This window comes from Spermophilus citellus, assembly GCF_964194105.1.
Source record: "Spermophilus citellus genome assembly, chromosome: 8".
Classification (NCBI taxonomy): domain Eukaryota; kingdom Metazoa; phylum Chordata; class Mammalia; order Rodentia; family Sciuridae; genus Spermophilus; species Spermophilus citellus.
This window is the reverse complement of record NC_138189.1, coordinates 10,785,231-10,807,258: the sequence shown is the minus strand read 5'-3', so window position 1 is coordinate 10,807,258 and position 22,028 is coordinate 10,785,231. Positions and strand designations below refer to the sequence as shown.

Genomic DNA, 22,028 nt, shown 5'->3' with positions numbered 1-22,028 from the left:
CTCATTTCTTTCTTCTAGAGAAATGCCATGTTTCTTTGAACACGAGTTTAGTTGGGTACATGATTCACTTACAACTGTCCTTGGTATTGAAAATGAAATGTGGGAAAAATACGATTCTTTGATTCTTTTCCTTTGGAGTTGTTAAGCTAGGCCATCAAGGGTTAGGGAAGAGTAACCTGCTTGAACTAGGAGAGAATGAGGCCTATCAGCATTCAAGGAGAGAGAGAGAGAGAGAGAGAGAGAGAGAGAGAGAGGGAGGGAGGAAGGAGGGGGGGGGAGAGAGAGAGAGAGAGAGAGAGAGAGAGAGAGAGAGAGAAAGACAGACACCCGCTGAGCTTAAGACCCTGTCCCAGCCTAAGGCCCTGGTTCCTAGAAACTCCTCCTTCAATTTTGTGGTTTATCCCCAGATACTTCCCAGTTTTTCTAGGCCACCGAGTTCCTTATTTGCCTAAGCTAGTTTGCATTGAGTTTCTGTCATTTGCAACCCAAAGAGCCCTGACTAACACAGGGCTTAGGACACAGTGGGTGACCAATGCTTGGGTGAAAAGTTGGGAAGAAGAGTGGAAGGGGAAAGTGAAGGAGGTTGGAATCCTGACAGATTCCTTCAATGGGTACAGTTCTGAAAAGGAGCGGCTCCCACAGGTTGGAGCACCTTTCCCATCTGATTCCATCTCCGTCTCCCAACATGGCAGAGCCTCTGGAAGACCAAGTTTGGATGTCGGTACCTCTGTGATCCTGGAGTTTAGCACCACTGAGAGCACAGTAGATATCCAGTTACAGATGGACAGAATGACAGCAAGGAAGAAGGACGGAAAGGAGGAGGCTTTGAGGGCTTTTTTCAACTACTTTAACCTATTTCACAGTTGTAATTATGAGTCTGCATTTTATATTATGCTTTACCTGCAATGTCCAATTTGGCTTTATTATTATTATTACTATTATTAATATTATTAGTAGTATTTTGGCACTGTAGATTGACCCCACAGGTACTTAAACCACTGAACCACAACCCCAGCCCTTTTCATATTTTTATTTAGCGACAGTTCACAAGGATTCACAAGGAGAATGGAATTCGCACCTGCCCCCTGAGTCGCTCTCGGGCAGAAGGGCTGGGAGAGAAACATGGATGAGCCGTCCTTGAAAGAAATGGTCTTTACCTGTCCATCTTTGTCTCTGCTTCTACATCATGTCAAAAACTCCTAGGAGGAAGGTCTATTTGGACATGAGACTGAAAATATAGGACATATAGCATATTGCACAGAACAATGGAAAAACAGCTTTTGGCATCAGACAGACCTAAATGAATGGAGGAAAAGGTTAAAATAAGTAAATAAATAAACTGCAAAACTATTAATTCTGAAAGAAAAATGTTGTGCTTTGAATACCTGGAAGGTTACATAATCATATAAAAAAGACGGGGATGGACACGTCAATGATTAACTTAATGGGTAACCTGTTATGGAAAAAAAAAACAGGTAAACTGTCTCTTCCATTTAATTGAAACCCCTGGGCCTCTGTCCTGTACACCTTAAGACCTTCAGAAGGCCTCATTCCCCAGCCCCACCCCTCTAAGCAATGCCCTGGGAAGACGTCAGCCCTCAGGGGAATTTTCCTTCCTCTAACTTCTTTTGCTCTGTGAGGCAGTAGGACAAGCCCCTTTTAGTGGAATGATTTTCTTTCTCTACTTCCCTATTCTTACCTAACAGGCAGGAAGATCTACCCTCTCAAAAACATTGGGAGGGGTAGATAGTAGGAGATCCTGCTTATGAGATCACTCTGCATTTGTCTTTCTGTGGCTAGCTTATTTCACTTAGCAAGATGTCTTCCAGGTTCATCCATGCTATGGCAAATGGGAGGATTTTATTCTTTTTTTACTCCTGAATAGTATTCCACTGGGCCTGGGGATGTGGCTCAAGCAGTAGCGCACTTGCCTGGCATGCGTGCAGCCCGGGTTCGATCCTCAGCACCACATACCAACAAAGATGTTGTGTCCGCCGAAAACTAAAAAATAAATATTAAAAAATTCTCTCTCTCTCTCTCTCTGTCTCTCTCTCTCTCTTTTTTAAAAAAATAGTATTCCACTGAATGTGCCCTCATTGTCATATGTTAAAGGCTTGATTCACCAGCCCATGGCGCCACCACCACCGGGAGGTGGTAGAATCTTTAGGAGGTGGGGCCTACGGAAGGAAAAAAGGTCTATGAAGGTGGGCCCTTGAAGGGGATGTTGAGACCCTGGACCCTCCTTTCTCTCTTTTTGTTTACTGGTGGCCAAAAGGTGAACAATTTCCTCCACCACATGTACTGTGTCATCACAGGCTCTAAAGTACAGGATCAATTGACAGTGAACTGAAACCTCCAAAACTATGATTCAAAACTTCATCCTGTTTTTAAGGTGATTATCTCAAGTATTTTGTTACAGTAATGACAAGCTGAGTAACACATCCACTGTGCATATATACCACATTTTCTTTATCTATTTATCCACCGATAGACAATGAGGTTGTTTCTTTAACTTGGGTACTATGAATAGTGATGTGATGCTTAGAGGGGGACAGACGGACGGACAGGAAGATGTTGGTCAGAGGATATATAATTACAGTTATATAGGAGAAATAAATTTAAAGAGATCTATTATACAGCATGGTAACTATAGTTAATGATGACTATTCTTGGAAAATGCAGAGAGTAGATGTTATATGTTACCATGAAAAATGATAACTATGAAGTAATGTATTCATTAATTGGCCATCACTAATAATTTTAAAACATTATGTTGTCTGTCAATTAAAAAAAAAAAGCACCGGAAGTAAATACTGTCCTTTTCTATTCAGTCTCCCACTCCCCACTGGCTGCTTCCCAAAGGGAAAGGAGGAATGGATCTGAAAGATACTTGGCTGGAGCCCAAAATCCTGGTTCCAGGTTTTGGGCTGAGCAAGGTAAAGCTGTGGTCCCTGGCTGGCCTGTCTTAGCTGTCTCCAGGGGATCTCCATAATTTCTCTGGCACTCCACGTAGGAGCTCACTAGAGCAGTTGTATTGGCCCGGCTGACTAGGTGGGGAACGTCGTTGATGGTAGGTGGACTAGGCAGCTGCCTGGTCTTGGGTCCAGGTGGTGTTCTGCCAGCTAGACTTACCCATAGGGCAACTGATAACCTGATCCCTGACTCCAGTGCATTTCCAAATTAGTTTAGAACTTCTAAAGGGGACAGATAAGATAATTGGGCTCCCTCATGCCCTACTCTCCATGTTAATTATTCTCCTGTTTTCTAATTTTAACCCACGATTTAGAGCTTCATGATATCAGTGTTTCATGCTGAAATGGATGGACGAATGAAAAGATGGACTGAAGGATGATCCATGCCTAAGTTCATACTGTCTCGATCACTAATTATATCGTGTATCTTTGTCATGTAACCAAATAGATGATGAATCCCTCATGGGCTGAGCTCAGGTTTGTGCTTGTTTTGCAAATCTGCTCCCAGGATCCTATTTCTTTACCAAGTAGCCATTCATTAGTACTTGTCTCTGATAACAATGTTTTATAGAAACTTCTAATTTTTAAAAGGGGCACATCCATATATCATCTCAACCCTGACACTGACTCGAGGAGGCAGAGAAAATCATGATTATTCTTACTTTTCAATTAAAGTGACAAGTCCAGGGAGGGACAGGGACCTGCCCAGAGCCCCAGAGCAGTGAGACAGCATGCCACTGCCCAGATTCTCTGAGCTTAAACTGTCTTCTCTGCTCCTCACCGCACTTCACAGAAGGATCATTATACCCCCTCACACTGTTTTATCAGGGCTGAAATATTTCAAATTCAAATTAACGAGGGTTTCTGAAGGAGGAGGTCCCAGCAAAGCAAGAGCCATAGTTAACCAAGAGAGGGGACAAGCCCATTGATCACAGCCAACCCTTACTAAGCTCTGTTTTAAGTACTCAGATGCTGCCATGTTTGGAAATGGTTCATCTGCGCCCCCCCCCCCCCCCCAAAGATTCAGGAGGCTTGGTCCTCTTATGGTAGAGGAAATTTTAAGAGATGGGCCTGGTGGAAGGTGGTTAGGTGGTATGGCACTGTCCTCAGAAGAGGTTAATACTAGCCTCCTGGAGTGAATTGGTTCTCAAGAGGATGCATTGTTACAAAGCAAGTTCAGCTGTTTTGGGCTTTCTCTCTGACTCCTGCCACCATGATGCCTTCCACCATAAAGCCCTCAGTAGAGCCAAGCAGACACTGATGCCCTGCCCCAGAACTGTGAGCTAAATAAACTTCTTTTCTTTATAAAGTTCTAACCTGCAAGTATTTTGTTATTAGCAATATGAAACAGACCAATACATGTGTATTATCTCATTCAATCTGCACAGTAGTCCTAGGAGGTAGACATTATTTCTGTGTCTATTTCACAGATGAAGAAATTGAGGCACAGAGAGATTGAGGACCAAACTCATCCAAGAAGTAGTACAGGGAAGACTCAAATTGGGCAGCTTGGTACAGAGCCAGTACAATACAATAAAAAGGATTTACAGGTGTAGCAAATCTCCAGTTAGATCATAAAAAGATAACAAGTGGGAAATTATCCTGCAGTGTATGTGTGATAACTGAAGAGAAAAGAGAGGGTCAAAAGACAAAAAATAAAAATTAGGGTGGCTACTCTGAATACGCAAATAGAGATGCTGAAGGAGTATTCCTCGATAGGAAACTCATTCCTTGTATATGAAGGGACTAGAAGGGACGAGGTATTTACCTGCTGTTTGTTCTTATTGCTCCTTAGGAATTATTAAAAAAAAATAAAAGTGGAAGTTAAAAATTCAGCACCCCAAGCTCTCCAATAAGCAAGGCCTTCTGTTTCATTTTGATGTGGACTGGACAGGGAGAGAGGGGGAGAGGGGGAGGTACCTTTCTATACAAGGTCTCCAGCTCTGCCTTGGTGCTTTGCTCCCGAGTTGACAGCAGCGGCCTGGAGGGAAACGGCCTGATGGGGCTTGGCAGAGCTAGGATTCTGCCGTCGTCTCCGAACCACCTCCTTCCCTGCGATTGAGCAGACAGAGGGACCAAAATCGTTTCTCTTTGGATAGAAAATGGTTAACAAAATAAATATTTTTAGGGAAATTCTGTGTTGACATTCATATTTCACGTATTTCATCCTATCCCAGCAGGACTTTAAGAGTTTGTTTCCACTGGAAATTGAGCCTTCACTACCACCCCCTAAAATTCTCTGACTACCCCTGTCCCCGAGAAAGTTTACGAAAAAGCTTAAATGAATACTTGAGAAAAAAATTTATGTTCTGTTCATTAAATATTTAATGGGGAAACAACTATAGAAGACAAACTTGAAATTGAGAACAATCTGCCTATGGACACTTTAAAAATTCTGTGAACAGGGAAAGGTTGCAGAAAGCTCAGATTCGGCTGGAGAAGGCTGGATTTTGAGTAGCTGAGAGGTTGTGTTGTTTGAGGATCATGAAATGTTCCTAAGACAAGTTACACACACACACACACACACACCACAAAAATGAATGAATCACCTTCTGTACACAAACCCAAAAGAAAAGGACAGTATTGGACACAGAGGGGTCCAGTACCCCAGGATCCCGGGAGAGCAGGCCCACACTCACAGGCTCCTGCACCAGCAGTCTGTTCTCCATGATGTTCTGATTGGTGGGTGCCACCTCTGGTCTTGCCCCAATGTAAAGGCCTTCGTCTTCGAGGAATCTGGGCTGCACATTCTCAGGAAGCTTTTTATAGGTCGGCACTAGAGAGTCCACAAATAGATAAAGGTCAGTGTCAGCCTGAACATTTCAAACCCTGCTTGGTGAATTTAAACAATCACCAGAGATTTCATTCATGTTCTTGGGAACTGCAGATTTACCAAATTAATTTCCAGAAGCATAACCAAGGAAAAGATGAATGTGTAGACAGCACATAAAAAATTCAGGACCTGGGGCTGGGGATGTGGCTCAAGTGGTAGCACGCTCGCCTGGCATGTGTGCGGCCCGGGTTTGATCCTCAGCACCACATACCAACAAAGATGTTGTGTCCGCCGATGATTAAAGAATAAATATTAAAGTTCTCTCTCTCTCTCTCTCCCTCTCTCTCTCTCTTAAAAAAAAAAAAAAATTTCAGGACCTGACTCTGCAGTGTGGCCTATGGAGAAGAATCATCATGAAATATTCACATCAGAGGGCCTAGGGACATGTTTTAGCTCTAGTACCCTTCAACCCAGTGAATCCAGGCCAGCCATTTCTTCAAGCTGTTCCTTATGTACAACAGATAATGGTTTTTACTTCACTGTGTTCTTGGCAGAATTACATAAAGTCTGAGGGCATGCTCTGTAAATGTAGAAGCTTCTTTGAGGGCTGGGGTGTAGCTTAGTTGCTGTGCTTGCCTAGCACTTGCAAGGCCCTGGGTTAAAAAACAAACAAACAAACAAAAAACAGGTCTCATTGAGTAAATGTGACCGTTACCTCATGGATTTGTTCATTCTTTCTTCATTCATAGAACAAATCCTCCCTGAGAGCCTCCCATGCCCAGCACTCTCCAGGCTTTACACTGTAAGCCAGGCCCTGCCCTGTGTCCCCACTTAGGTCCTAAGGGGAGCCATGTGCAGCACCAAGAAATTAAGGCGCACACAGGGTCATGCCAGAGAGTGATGTGAGATGCAGAAAATGCAGAGGTGACAGTGACTTTGGGGGGGGGGTTCACTGGAGGTGACTAGATAAACAATGGCACCTGCAGGTTGAGAAGGAAGGAACTGGCGATGGGGCAGGAGAGCGAATCCATCGAGGGCAGGGTGTTTTCAGCCATGCTCCACGCAGGGACAATCCCATCAATGGGCGTGTGTGATGGCATACCATAGGGTCATAACAGGACTGAAAAAATGTCTGTCATCTAGTGGTGAGGTCCCTACCATCAGGTGTCACTTGCCTACAGTTCTCAGGACAGTAACACGTGGTGGGGTGCTAGCCTATCTGTGCAGCGGGGCAGGCAGGTCTGCCTAAGCGCATCCTGTGATGTGCGCAGTCATAGACTCACCCAGGCATGCATTTCTCAGAACGTGTCCCCATTGTTCTGCAATGCATGACTGCACTTAAGACTGGGCATGCTGGGGAAGCAGAATCTTCCAGAACATTCTGGGGTAGTGAGCAGATCAGGGAGCAAGCAAGGGGAGCTTTCGGGTTACAGAGAGGGATCTGGGGCTCTGTGCTGGGGAGGCACTAAAGCAGATCAATGATTCCAACCAGACCACCAGGTCTGTTGTGGCCGAGTGGACAGGAAGAGACTGAGAAGTTGGGAGAGGTTGGCCTGTGTGGGTCAGGATGTCACTTCAGAATTCATGGTTACTGTGAATTTGTTATCTGTGTTGTCATTGTCTCACTCTGAGCCACAGCAATACCCAATGATGCTAGGTGGCCACTTGGTCACTGCGTTCCTGCATATCCACCAACTAACACCAGTGTGCTACAAAAACCCATCTCTCCTCAGAAAATATGGAGCAAGCTAATGGTTCACCTCCATTCACAGGCCAGATACCAGCTCAGATACCAGCTCATCATGAATCTAGCTAGTGGTCTCCAAAATTTCCATCCAAACATTTTTAATTGCTCACCCAATATATGTTTGCTTATTTTTTATTACACATGCACTGCTGTGCCTCCAAAATTAATCTAAGAAAGGATGAGGCCAGAAATAAACATAAGCAGGGTCTTGGTATGCTCTTCCTACACCCCTGGGGGGGTGAGTAAACTCTCCTTTGGAAGCCAATGCTCTCAACAATAGTAAAGTGGCAGAGACAGGAGTTAGATTTTTGAAGACCTACTATGTGGGAGACACAATACTAGGCACTTCACTCATGGTATTCCTTCAATGCTCACAATCAAAATAAATGCCAAGGTCATTTTTAATGTGGTGGCTCTAATATAGGACTTACATGTTTGAATAAGTCCACACACGAGATGACAGAATATCTATTATAGGACTTAGATGTTCTGTCATCTCATGTGGGGACTCTTAGGGCTGGTAAACAGGAGGACCTGCGGGCACTCTTAGAGGAAAAGAACAAAAAGACCAGGCTACAAAGGAAGCCTGGAGTAATATGCAGGTTCACTGGATGTTGCCAACTCCAGAACCCTGCCACACCCCCGAGGGCGAGAAACCTCCCCCAGCCTGAATCTCAGGGCCTCACATATTTTTGGTCCCTAGAACTGGCCACTGATCTGATGAAGAGGCCCTCATAGCTCTCTGTTGTTTCTTTTGTATTCTCTGAATGACTATTTTTTTAGTGGGTTTTTCTCATGGTCTACATTTTTTTGTTTAAGATTTTTTTCTTGACTGCTAAATCAGGTTAGACCTTTCATATTTAACAAGACCATCCTTATATATCAGCCATATTTCACCTGAAGGAAAAAGAGGATATCCATGCTGAGCAGGAAAGTGGAAAGAGGAAGTACCTGTCAGTCTACTGGGTATGAAGAGGATTTCTTTTTCCTTCTGCAGCCAAACATGGACACTTTCATAATCTGCAGGTCTGACAGCCACAAAATCATTGACCACGTGATCTAAGCCCAAAAGGAAGTCCTCGGCATCCTTACCATTCAGTAGCCCTTCCTCATCCTGCAAGATGTTAAAAATTAACAAGAAAAAAATCAGACCAAGATTTTTAATTAGGGAAAATAATTATTGATAACTGAGCTTATCAAACTTAACAGGTCTTGCAACAAAATTACCTTTACCTTTTCTTGCGTTTCATGAAAGCACAGAATTGTTGACCTTTCATATTTAACAAGTGGGTTTTTGCTGATTCTTTTTCACTAATAAAATCTGGGAGATGTCAAAATCAGAGAGTGCTGACTCAGAAGAGTCAAAAATCCCGACAAAGGTGACCTCCCTTTATATATGTGGACAAGGTCTTTTTTAAATTTAGTTTTTAACTGATACATATAAGAATTTTATATATTAATGGGATCCCATTAGGCCACATAAGTCATGTGGCATTTAACCTTCCAGCCAGCATGGACCTAGGGCTGGGGTCACATACTATGCTTGGATGGCTTGGCTCTGAAGCCCAGCTTCGCCTCCAGCTGCCTGGAGGACTGGGGAACTTATTTAACTTTCTGATCCTCAGTTTTATCAGCCATAACGTGGGGGATGTTAACAGAATTTACATCTTAGGACTTCATGAGGACAAGAGAAAATCAGGCATGTACAATTTCTAAGCCCAGGGACTGTATTAACTGAAGTATGCGAATTTTGTTTATTTTTCAAACTTTTTCTCCTTCTTCTCTTTCTTCACCTATATCCTTTCTATTTCTCCTCTTATTCTAAAAATGCAAACTTGGCATCCATGTTTGAGCAATACCTTTTAAACCTTGGGGACTTCCACAGTGCCCTTCAGAACTTGCCTCTAAGGAGTAGAGTGTGGTGGAGGTGACAGCATAGAAGTTCTGAGACTGGGTCCCCCAAGGCACTATGGCTTCCTCTGAGTCTCTCTCTTGGATCACTTGTTCTGGGGGAAGCCATCTCTCAGGTCATGAGAACTCAAGCAATTTTATGGGGTGGTCCCCAAGGAGGGATGCACAAGCCACCTTGCAGACAGATCCTCCAGTCCCAGCCACCTCCAAATGTCTGCAGCCTCGACCATCTGGGCTTCGATCATGAGAGATTCCAAGCCAGAGTGACCTGAATATTGACTTGTTAAACGAATACTATAGAATAAAGTGAAATGTTCCTAAGCTTTCATAGAGCTAGCTAGGAAAATACATTTCTGGGAAGCATGCTTTGAGGGAGAAGATTATAAGTGAAGCACAGAAATAAGCCAACTATGCAAATTTTGGCATGTTCGGCTGTTTTCCATTTTCAATTTTGAATGTGGCAAAATATATGTAATATAAAATTTATCATTTCAATGATATTAAGTGTACAGCTCAGCAGCATTGAGCACATTCACACTGTTGTGCTACCAACCCCACTACCCATCTCCAGAAATCTGAAACTATACTCATTAAACCATAGCTCCCATTCCTTTCTTCCCCCAGACCAATGGAAACCACTATTTTAGCTTCTGTCTCTATGATTTTGATTACTTTAGTTATCTCATGGAAGTGAATCACACAATATTCATCACTCTCTGAATGTCTCCTTTCATTTAGCATAATGTCTTTAAGGGACATCTGTGTGGCAGCAGATGTCAGAATCTCTTTCCTTTTGGAGGCTGAATGGCTTTCTATTGCATTTCTGTGCCACGATTGGCTCATCAGTTTATCTGTCAGTGAGCACTCGGGCTGCTTCCTCTTTTTGGCTTTTATGAACACTGGTGTCCAAATCTCTATTCAAGTCCCCGTTTTCAAAATTTTGTGGTATATCCTCAGAGTAGAACTCATGGATCATATGGTAACTGTGTTTAAAATTTGAAGAGTCACATACTGCTTATAGTAGCTGTACCATTTTCCATGCCCCCAGCAGGCACAAGAGTCCAGTTTCTCCACATCCTCACCCAAACTCATTCCTGTATATTTTTAATAACAGCCATTCTGATGGGCATGAAGTGGTATCTCACTGTGGTTTTAGTTTGCATTTTCCTAATGCCTAGTGGTGTCAAACATCTTTTCGCCTATCTATTGGTCATCTGTATATCTCCTATGGAGAAAGGTTTCGTTAAGACCTTTGCCTAATGGGATCCCATTTATATATACAATTCTTACATGTATCAGTTAAAAACTAAATTTAAAAAAGACCTTGTCCACATATATATGTATATATATTTTAGTTGTAGATGGACCCAATACCTTTATTTTGTTTATTTATTTTCATGTGGTGCTGAAGATTGAACCCAGAGCCTCACACATTTGAGGAAAGCACTCTCCCACTGAGCCACAACCCCAGCTCGACCTTGTCCCTTTTTAAGTGGTATGTTTTCATTTTGTCTCACAAATACCCATCACGATGATGGAATCTGGGTTGTAGCTTGGTTCTGGTATTGGATACACAAAGCTGCTCACTGGTTGTGGGGAGAGGAAGTGCAACTTCCTTTGCTTTTACCAGCAGTTTGCATGTGAAATGCATGCTGATTGCTGTGCAGAGTCTACCAAGAGAAATCTGTAAACCATATTATTTCATTTTTTTTCCCTACATGAGAAAGAGGGAAAGAGTTAACGAAGGCCCTCACTGCTCAAATTGTGGGGTGCACCAAGAGCTGCAAAGGCCTTGGGAAGCTAACTCCACTCACTAAGCAGCAGGCCTATAGCTTGACTGGGCCACAGGTGAGTTCTCCCACCTGGCCCTGGCAGGTGCCTGGCCACTTTCCTCCTCACTAGGCCGTCCCCGTCCTCGTCTGTCCCGGCAGTCTTTCCCCTCCTCGTGGCCATCTTGTTCAATACCGTTTTGCTTCCTCCCTGGACAGGTGGCTCCTCTTCCTCCCCTGCCTCCTCCTCTTGACTAGTTCCATCTCTGGCTTTCATTTTTGTTTTTTCCTCTGATTCCTCTGGCTCAGGATCAAAGTTGAAAGTAAAGAAGTTATAGGCTTCTTCTGCAGAAGGGAAACCTGGGGGCGCCTAAGGAAAGCAGGGAGCAAGAGCAACTTCAGATGCTTTGTACCAAACGAGTTCCACACAATTAGCTGACAGCCAGCTTGACACTAATGCTCTCGGGCACATTTAGGCCTCCTAACTGTTGTCTCTGTGGAAAGTGCTAGATGACTGGTAATGAATTCTAACAAGTGCAACAGGCAATTGGAAGCCTTTTTAAGTAAGTAGCTCTAATTAGTTACTTTCTAAAGAGCCAGCAATTATTTACGTCCCAGTAAGCACATAAATATAGTATTTACAGCAGTAAAAGCTTTAGAAAAGATGATTAATGAACCAAAAATTGGATTCATTGTTCTACAGGCCAATGCTGAGATAATTTTGCTTAATTATGAGAAATATAGAATTTGTTAACTTAAAAAAAATGACTTTTTTTTTTTTTTTTGGTTTTGGCTCTTTTGTTAGTACTCTCTTCTCTTCCCCATAATGAAAGGTGGTGCAATTTCAGACTGAACAAATTGTCTTATCACTGATATTTTCTGCCTTCCATGCACCCCTCTTCCCCAAATGAGGCGGTTTTGAATCTCTCCAGCTAGATTCTAGGACTCCTGAAAGTAGGAATCTCTTCTCCTTCTTTTTCTTGCATGCTCCATGGGGTAGGAATCAGGAATGCAGATGACCAACTCTTATTGAATATTTTTTAAAGCACAAATAAAGAAACAAGGGTGGTTTCAACAGATAGGATTTCTTACCTGGGGTTTAGACTTGATTTTTTGCTCACGGAACTTGACTCTTGAATAACTTTGGGCATCATCTTTTTGTTGAATGCTTTGTACCTCTTTCCCAGACTATATGAGTAGAAAAAAAAAATGATAGACGGATGAACCATTAAAGTCAAGAAGCTAAGGACAAACTAAATTGAGGATAAATCCTCCAAAAACTTCTCTTCTGACCACCGATGCATTTCATCATTCCAAAGAAATGAAATGCTTATGAACTTCAAATATCCTTGAAGGTCAAGACTGAAAAAATACAAAATTTTATGCTCAATAAACCCTAAAATGAAAAGGGTTATTTCATCCTGTAGATCAGTAAATTATCCATGGCATAGAAGATCATTTCCAAACAGTTTATAAAGAAAAGTTTCAGTAATGTCTGGTCGTAAATAAATCCAATGTGGCCTCCTCAATCCCATTTCGGTGGGCTCCAAGGGCACCCATCAGAGGACTGAATCCCCCTGTACCTCCAGTAGCTGCTAAAGTGCCTGTCACCCCCACTGAACTCCTCAAGGTCAGGCTATTATAGGTCTAGGTGTGGCTCGCTGTGTTCTGAGCCTATTGGACTCATGACAGGCAGGCATCTCCCAAGAAGCTGGCTGGGCAAGAGGTAGAGTGTGTTAAAGGATCACATCCTAGGTCACCTGGACAGTGGACCAAGATCACAGGTAGAGAAATTTTGGTCGTATCTAGTGGAGGCCAGGTTATTCAGTATTATTTCCATTTGATGTTTATGTGTTCTCAGAGGTTTGCATTCAAAGAGATTAAGCAGTGGCTTATGTTGGTGAACTTGGATTACTGACCAAGGTATTCCAACTGGTTTTCCCTTTTCAGTCTGACCATAGCTTCTGATGATGGCGCAGACTTACATAGAGAGGGCAGATCATGTGCCAGGAACCATCAGAAACTCTGTGAACACACATTACCTCACTGAATCCACAAAGCAATACCTGAGGTCCTGGTGTTATCCCTATTTTACAGAAGTGAAAATGGATCCAGAGAGTAGAGAAGATACATGTCAAAGTAAGATGGTCCACTTCTCACCTCTGTGCCAAATTCAGTCTCCGATTCTCTCTCCTTGGAACTTCGTAAGCGCCTGGGTCGTGGGGTGGGAATTTCCTGCAGCAACGCACTTTCTGCTTTGGACTAAAAGTTGAAACAGAAAATTACTGCTACATGTCATGAGGAATGAAAACCTCAGTCACCATCTCACTAGAGAACAACCAGCAATAAGCTCGTGTAATATGCCTTCAAGAGATTAGAGCAGGGGAAACTGGTTGGAAGAATGACATCAATTGTCATGCATAATCTTCATCAGTGCCAATGAAAAATCCTACATTAACATTTAGAATTTGAAAAATAAATGGAATGGTATTGGGATCTGCATGGTCGGGAGCACCCAAAGCAGGCTGGACACACCCTGCAAAATGGCAATGGGCAGGGAGGAGAATATTCATGCAATTGCTCACCCTCGCAGCTTGCAGTTTCTCCCTCATGCGTTCCCTCATGGAGAACTCTGCAAAGCCCGTTCTGGAAGCTGATGGAATTGGAGGCAAGCCTTTGAAAATAAAGGAAAATTACTTTTAAGTCTTTTTGTTTTTCCTAAAGAGAAAATTAAATTTAAAAAGGGAGAGAATGCAATTTTATTTTGCCAGTTCAGACCTTCACATAAGCAAACATGAGAAAATGCTGACAACCCTTCTTTTGACACGGTAAGTGTACATCTTGGCTTCTTTGAGACTGACGACGAGAACCTGGTCTGCCAGGGCCTGTCACCTTGACTTAACTAAGAATAAAATGAATGACATGTGACTTTCCAACACTTACCAACTCAATTACCATTTGCTGATTTGAGAACAGTGTTCTCAAATGGATGGCCAATGAGTTTGGGTTTTATGTTTTAACTTTGACCAGAGAAACTTTTCTACAGGATTAGGCCACAGCCCTAGGCTGCATCGCAGAGACAATATTTTGCACATATTATTGTAAACATCTTGAACCACTGGGCAGCTATTGTGTCAAATGTATGTTCTCCTCAATCTTCATGGCACCCTGATAATCCGGATAGAGAGGACCCAAGTGTTGCCATCACCAGGTATGGTGAAGATGAAGACTCCAAGTCCCCGTGAATAGATGCACGGCTCCACCATGGCTCACCTAGGTGGCGGAAGGCTTGAGATCAGGTCCCAGTTCTCTGTTCCCTGATACTCTATGCCATTACAAAAGCAGTGGAAATAAAATGGAGTCTTTGATAAAAGGAATGTCAGTCTGGTGAAGCAGAGTGACTGTTGGAAGAGAAAGAGGTGATGGCAGGAATCTGGGGTTATGTGATGGGGGCCCACTGGGGAATCTTGACTGTGTTCTCCAAGAAGGCAGAGGCCTTGAAGAAAGAGAAGGGAGGAGGAAGTCAGTGTTGCAGTGTTCTTAGAAGCTGCACCTGGGTGCAGGTATAAGATGGTTGGGTCGGAGTGGGCAAGGCATTGGGGACCCCCCACTACACCGTCTGGGTATAAGTTAATAGGGAAAGGGGATCCTTGGGAGTCAGTGAGAAAGGGGGTCCTTGGGAATCAGTGTGACCTCACAGTGATGGACAGGTGGGAGGCCATGAACAGTCCTTGGTAGTGGCAGCGGCGATGGGCATCATTTGGAACTTCTTAGATATACGAAGCCTACTGAGTCAGAATCCAGAGCACTGTCTAGGGGATCTAAACACACTCAGGTCAGAAGGCCTTGGTCTAGAGAAAGAAGGAGAAGGTGTTACAGGTCCACCTGAAGCTGTCAGGAGGGTGAGGCTCCTGAGGGGGAAGGCTGCTGGCTTTCCAGGGTGAGTTTGCTTAGAGCCAGGATGGGTCAGGGGTGCTTGTCCAGGACACTGAGTGCTGGGACAGGGCCAAGCCCAAAGGTAAAGACTTGGAAGCATTTTGACCACAGAGAGCTGAAGGTTTGAGAAGATGCTGAGGGAGAGAGATGCTGCAAGAGAGAGGCTCTGACACCAACCACACTGTCACAGGAGGCAGGCTGGCGGCTAAAGACAGAAGAGCTTCAGGACAAGAGGCAGAGGAAAGGACGTGACGAGCGGCAGAAACAACACTCTGCCGTCCCTGGCACCTGCTTTCTGCACACACCCTTGTGGGGCTTCGAAGCCTATTTGTGCAGCTGGGCCACTCGGGTTCTGTTGTGCTGACTTCCTTTTGTGACAGAAAGACACACAGAGTATGCCCATCTCGTCCCCAACCACACTTACTCAATGTCTTCATGGAAGCATGAAATATTCGTGGTGACAATTACGATCCTGCCTGTGTATGTTGAGGTTCAAAGTTCTCGAGAAGAATCTCGATCAGCTCACTAAATGGCCTTTGGCGTTCTTTTTAAAATCGGATTTAGAAAGACATTTTTCCACTTTAAACTCGTGTTAACCACATCAGATGACAACCCTGTGACACGGGCCCCGTGTCCTGAGGCTTTTCCTTTGTTGCATCTGTCATATTTGAATTTATGCATCTCTGTGGCTATTCGATTAACACCTGTTTCCTCCCAGGTTCTAAGGTCCTGGTCACAGAGGGGAGGTGCATCCCAAGTGTCACTGAGCGTGTGGTGTGCTGGGTGGGTAACCAGGGCCCTGGTTGCCTCTGGAGGTTGTTAGTGCTCTCTGGCTGGCCACCTACCCCAACTCCCCCTCTCAGAGCAAGAGAGGCCCTTGCCAAAAATTAATAATAAATTTCTTTGAACACGTAAAATCATCTTGCTTATTTACTGCCCTTTAAAGGAGATGAAAATATTGAGTTTTTACAGTTTACTCAAAACAGTTATTACTTGTACCTGGTTAACGAATACTTTTCTGATTCTTTGTGTGTATATATATGTGTGTGTGTGTGTGTTTGTGGTGCTGGGTACAGAGACCCGGGCCTTGCTCATGGGCAAGTGCTCTACCAGAGCCACATCAGCAGCCCTTCTGAATTTTTTTTTAAATAGAGACAAGATATTTTATTAAACACTATCATTTCTGAATAATAGTATTATTTTTAAAAAATCTTAAAAATTTTGAAAGAATAAAAAATAGGTCTTGCCTGATATTTTTTTGGTAAAGATGGAATTTATTTATTTTCATATATTTTATTTTTGTAGAACAGTTTAGGTTCACAACAAAATGAGAGGAAGGTAAAGAGATTTTCCAGAACTCCTTCCCACACACGGGCACGGCCTGCCTGCACAGAGTGGTAGGTACGATATTCCAACTGACGCATCTACCTGGGCACATCGTTATCACCTGTAGACCCTCATTTACCTCAGGGTTCACTCTTGGTGGTGTGCGTCTGTGGGTCTGCACAGGTGCACAGTGTCACAGACCCACTGTCACAGTAGCATACAGAGCAGGCTCACTGCCCTCCAATTCCTCGGTGCTTCTCCTGTTCTTCCCTCCCTCCCAGTATCTCTTGATAACCACTGGTTTTAAAAACTGATCTATTTTTTTTTTAATAGCAAAAGACATTTAGAGGATGTAAGGATTTGCAAATCTGGTCTGTACAACCACGGAGTGACCTGTCATCTCCCAGCTAGCTTGCGACTGGCTTTCGGGCAAGGACCATGCTGGAGGATTTTGTAGCTGGTACACTGTAGTGACAGACCAGTCGAGGAAGAACACACAGGGCAGCAGTGAGGGTGTGGGGGGCCTTGCACTTAAAAAGGCATTTCAAACAAAACAAACGTACTCCTCATTTGGCTGAAACCAGATGATGATCATGGTGGCTTCTTTAGGACAGAACTGCTAACAAGACACCCGCGGCATGAGCTCACTCCCTTGGACGCAATAACGAATGGGGTTAAGTGTTTTATTTTTATCTTGCTAGAATATGGCAAGCAGTTTCTTTAAACAGCTTTTAGACAGTCCTCATGAGATATTTGGTCCCTACTTTATTATCAGTGACTCCACTCCATTACGAAGCAGCCATGTGATGCTAGACTGATACGGCTCTGGCTCTGGTGCAGAGAGAGTGGCCCTGCCAGGCTGCAGGAGGGTGGGATTTCACATGCACAAGAGGAGACTCATCCAGGAAGTGGCCCTCTGACACAGCAAGGGGACTCTGGCATGGAGAAAGTTTCCAACTCCCAAACACCCAGTGAGTGGGATGCAGCATTCCTAAATAAAGCTTCGTTGGGGCTATGCAAGAACTCAGGGCTTTTGAGAGAATTTCAGGACATCCCATTAAAATATTTATGCAGGGTCCATGTAGTTGGACATACAGATTTCCTGGACAAAGTGACACATTCCTCCGGAGGCAGTGAGGGACTAAGGGTGGGCAGCTCTGCACTCACTTCCCAGCAAACCCATCAGCCAAGGCAACCTCACCCTCACATTGGCACATGGCTGCTGGATCTAGGTACCCCACCTGCTTTTCCCTCACGGCACCCCTTTCTTTCTCTTTACAGGCTTAAGAAAATGGTGGACAATTTCTACTTTTCTCTTAACCACTTTTGGTAGGCCTAGCTCCTCAAAAACCACATCATGCTCCTAAAAAACCAGGAATTGCATAAAACTGAAATAATTTCCTATTTCTCTCATCTTATGTCCCCAAATAACATGGTCCAGAATTTTGATGCCCACACCACTACTTTATTCTTTAAGAACAGCTTTATTGAGAGGTAAGTCACATAACACAAAGCTCATGCTTTAAAAATAGGCATTTCAGTAGTTTTTATTTCTTTGTTCATCAGATGACAGAATTTGGGTTGTTTCCACTCTTTGACTATTATGAACGTTGTTGCTCTGAACATTTGTGTATGAGTAAGTGTGTGGACATACATATGTTTTCAATTCTTTTGGATACAGACCTAGTTGCTGAATTGTTGAGTCATATGCTAATTCTAACTCTATTTTAAACTTTCTTAGGAACTACTAAAATGTAGTTTTAGTGGCTGAAGCATTTTGCATTTCTATCAGCAATGCCCAAGAGTTCAGACTTAGGCACATTCTTGCCACTACTTATTATTATCTCTTTTTTTTTTTTTTTTTAATTACAGCCATCTTACTGGGGTGCATTGATAGCTAAGTGTGGTTTTGATTTCCATTTCCTAATGGCTAATGATGCTGAGCACCTTTCATAAGTGTGTCAGTCAATTATGCATCCTTTTTGGAGAAGGCCTACTTAAGTCTTCAGCCTATTTTAACATGGGGTTATTGGCTTTGTACGCTCTAGATATTACTCCCTTAGCAGATATTTGACTTGAAAATATTTTCTCCCATAGGGGTTGTTCAGAGCTTTGATGTCATCCAGGGATAAGAGCCTCGGGACATCTCAGGCCCTACCTGGATGTGCAGAAATAATGTTGGGACTTTTCAAAGCCATCAGTGGACAGCTCTTTCCCTGATTTAAGATTTTTCACCATCATCTTGTAGACCCCCATCTGGCAATGCCATCTCAGCAACTGCTCTGCAAGTAAATCCTGCTTATGGTTTTCACAAATGTCTAGTTTTCCTGGAGTGAGGTCTGATTTCATCAAATAAGAATAGCCCCTGAGAAAACAGCTTCTCAGGGGTTATTCTTATTTGGTTATTCTTACAGGTCAAGTAGTGACGATGCTTGGGAAGTAGGACTTCTGAGGAGACCCAGAAGCATTTTCCCTTCCAGTGACTTCCAGGTGCTGGCCTTCCCAGACCCCACAGCTGTGAGACTATGAAGCTATATCAAGGGGGATAGGATTAAGGCAAGGGACCAGGACACTGGGCTTGCTCTTCCTACTGAGACTCTGCTGCTTTTGTTTCAGGGGGCGGCGGGGGCAGAACTCCTTGGACTGTTGCAAACCTTTAGATAATTTTTTAAAATAAAATAAAGTAAGTTTGGGTCTGGGGCTGTGGCTCAGCAGTAGCACCCTTGCCTGGCATAGGTGAGGCACTGTGTTTGATTGTCAGCATTGCATATAAATACATAAATAAAATAAAGGTCTATCAACAACTAAAAAATAAAGTAAGTTTATTTTGACAGCTTTCCCGATGTTCTGTTTGAGGATGTGGGTTCTCTAAGGTTCCTGCTCTATCATTCTGGAATGTCCTACCTGCCCTTATTTTTGCAGAAATCTCTCTACTTTTAGCTAAGCTATTTCTCTGTGGCTCTCGCTGCCTACACCAGAGCTGCTGTGTACCTTGGAATACATAAGGACTTCACAAGGACTCACTGTGGAATTAGAAGCAGGGTATCTGGGGGTGTTAATTGGTATTATCTGAGTCACATGGGTTGTAGAGTAGGTTAGCATGGTGAGATGACTCTTTTTTTCTACCTTCTGCTCTAGATAAAGAATATACCTCTCAAAGTTATTATTGACTTAAATTTCTGTCATGAACAATTATTTATTGAGTTTTACAGTGTCTCTATGGGTTCATCAATTTTGTTTTATTAATAACTCTAATATGGCTCAATAAAAAATTCAGTCTGTTAGCAGGATAGACAAGAGAAGATTCTCAAGCATAAACATACATAAAATCTGGCAGGAAAGTGGAATGGAGGTATTTGAGAAGAAAGGGTTGGTATGAAATTTCCAACGGCTAAGAAAGAGTGTATTATTTCTGATTTAGCTGAGAGTGGTTATCAAACCACTGTGATGTTTAGATTCCTTTGGGAAACAAAATGGATAAATAGTTTTATTTTTAAACATAAACATTTACATTAGGCCACAGATTAAATGTATGGCAACTATTTAAAAGTATGATAAAAATCTATGGCAGTTTAAAAATATGCAGTGGGAAGCTTGTATTTATGGGGGGGCAATGGTGCCCCCCCTAGAAATACTCTTGTGGGGCAGTGGTGGTGTGGAGGGCTGGGGAACCACTGGCCTGAATGACCTCACTTCTGCCTTTCCTGTTGCTCAATCCCACCAAAAAAGATCATCTGCCCCCTCTTGAAAAATTCCAGGGTCGGAATGAAAATATGGAGTTGGGTATTTGTGGGACAGAAGGCAGCTTCACTTCAGTAGCAAAGGCCGGAGAGGAACAGAGAGGCCAGATGCCAAGGGCTCAGGAGGACAGCTAACTGGGTGGAGAGTCGGAGCAGCAATCCAGCATGCTCTGCACACCACCGTCAGAACTCCGGGAACACAGGCCTCTCCCCGGCCTTCAGGCAGGAAGAAGGCAGAGCAGGGGGGGCACGAAAGGTGAAGGGTGGCTGCCCTGGGTGTAAGAACATGGGCGATTATTTTCTTTCTCCTGATTTTAGTAAAATAGACTAATGTCACTTATGTCTTTACATAAAAAGAAGTCAAAACAGGTGGAGAATAATCAGGCTCTCCCTGAGGTAGGAACACCAGCACTGCTGATAATTCACATTTGCTGAGTAGCTCTGGGGGCACTTCTCTGGTGACTTTCTTTTTTTCTAGTTCTCTCAGGTTTTTTCTCTTTTCATATATATTTTTAGTTGTCAATGGACACAATATTTTGTTTTGTTTTATTTATTTTTATGCGGTGCTGAGGATGGAACCCAGGGCCTCCCACATGCTAGGCAGGCGCTCTGCCACTAAGCCACAACCCCAGCCCCATCCCAGGTTTTTTTCTTCTAGCCTCATTAATGTTCTCATTTTAGATTAGCTGAAAATTCAGGAGCCCTCATTCTGGCATATGTCTCCTGAGTTCCTTGGGCCTCGGGATTCCTCTTTGCCATGCTTCAGCTGACCTCCCAGGCTTGGGGACTATCTGCCTGGACCAGACTAGGTGCTCTGACATCATTGTGGTATGGCACAGGGCAAGGGGCTTCAAACTGGACTTTGAGAGACTCTCAGAGTAGCCAAGAATATCTCTCTCTCCCTCTCTCTCTCTTTCACACACACACACACACACACACACACACACACACACACACACAATGTAAAGGGGTACCAGGATACCACACTATCAGGTCACAGAGGAAGGGGAGCCAAGCTGGGGTGGGGGCATCCTAAATGGTTAGGCTTGGGTGTTGAGCTGAATGAGAATCACTGAAGGAAATGAGCAGAGCAGTAACAGTACCTTAATTTTTTTTTTTAATCTATCTCTGGTTGTTGGAGGGGGTGGGGGGGAGAGAGAGAGAGAGAGAGAGAGAGAGAGAGAGAGAGAGAGGGAGAGAGAGATCTGTCAGGAGGCTGTTGCCTTGTCCTAGATGAGAGAGAGAGTGGTTTGGACCAGGGTGGCAGTTAGTGGTGGAGGTAGTGACAGGGTCCTACTTTAGATTTATTCTGAAAGTGGAGCACTGCTGTCATGGTTTGGACATGAGCTGTCCCCCACAAGCTGTGTTAATGAAGAATCGTCAGAGGCGACTGATGAGATGAGGACAGCTGTGACCCAGTCAGACCACCCCATTGGAATGGACCCAGAGCGTGGCTGGAGGAAGCAGGTCCCTGGGGTGTTCCCTGTAAGGGTCCATCTTTCCTGTAGCCCCTGCTCCTTTCTTTCTCTGTCTCCTGGCCGCCATGGATTGAGGAGCTTTCCTCCGCTTCGCCCTTCTGCCAAGATGTTCTGCCTCACCCTGGGCCCAGGGCAATGGAATCAACCAACCATGGTCTAAATCTCTGAAATCATAGCCCCAAATAAACTTTTCCTCCAATGAGTTGTTCTTGTCAGGCATTTTGGTCACAGGAATGAAAAGCAGGCAGGTGCTGGTGGTGATTTGATGTGGGCAGATAAAAGGACACGAGTCAAGGATGATTCTTGAGCTTTTGGCCCAAGCAATAGAAAAATGAAATATTCATTTAGTAAGGTGGAGAAGTTGTAGCAGGAACAA

At 43.7% G+C, this 22,028-nt stretch overlaps 1 protein-coding gene across 2 annotated transcripts in view; it reads right to left on the bottom strand.

Annotated features, from left to right (window-relative positions):
• Positions 1–22,028, bottom strand: part of CC2D2A (coiled-coil and C2 domain containing 2A) — a 101,895-nt gene that overhangs the window by 63,059 nt on the left and 16,808 nt on the right. For both annotated transcript variants that reach the window (XM_081303863.1, XM_081303864.1), the window contains 7 exons: positions 13,758–13,846; positions 13,333–13,434; positions 12,265–12,360; positions 11,369–11,542; positions 8,444–8,606; positions 5,612–5,748; positions 4,893–5,024 (listed from right to left, as the gene is read on the bottom strand). In XM_081303863.1, the coding sequence (XP_081159989.1) occupies positions 4,893–5,024; positions 5,612–5,748; positions 8,444–8,606; positions 11,369–11,542; positions 12,265–12,360; positions 13,333–13,434; positions 13,758–13,846 (893 nt within the window). The remainder of the gene's footprint in view (positions 1–4,892; positions 5,025–5,611; positions 5,749–8,443; positions 8,607–11,368; positions 11,543–12,264; positions 12,361–13,332; positions 13,435–13,757; positions 13,847–22,028) is intronic.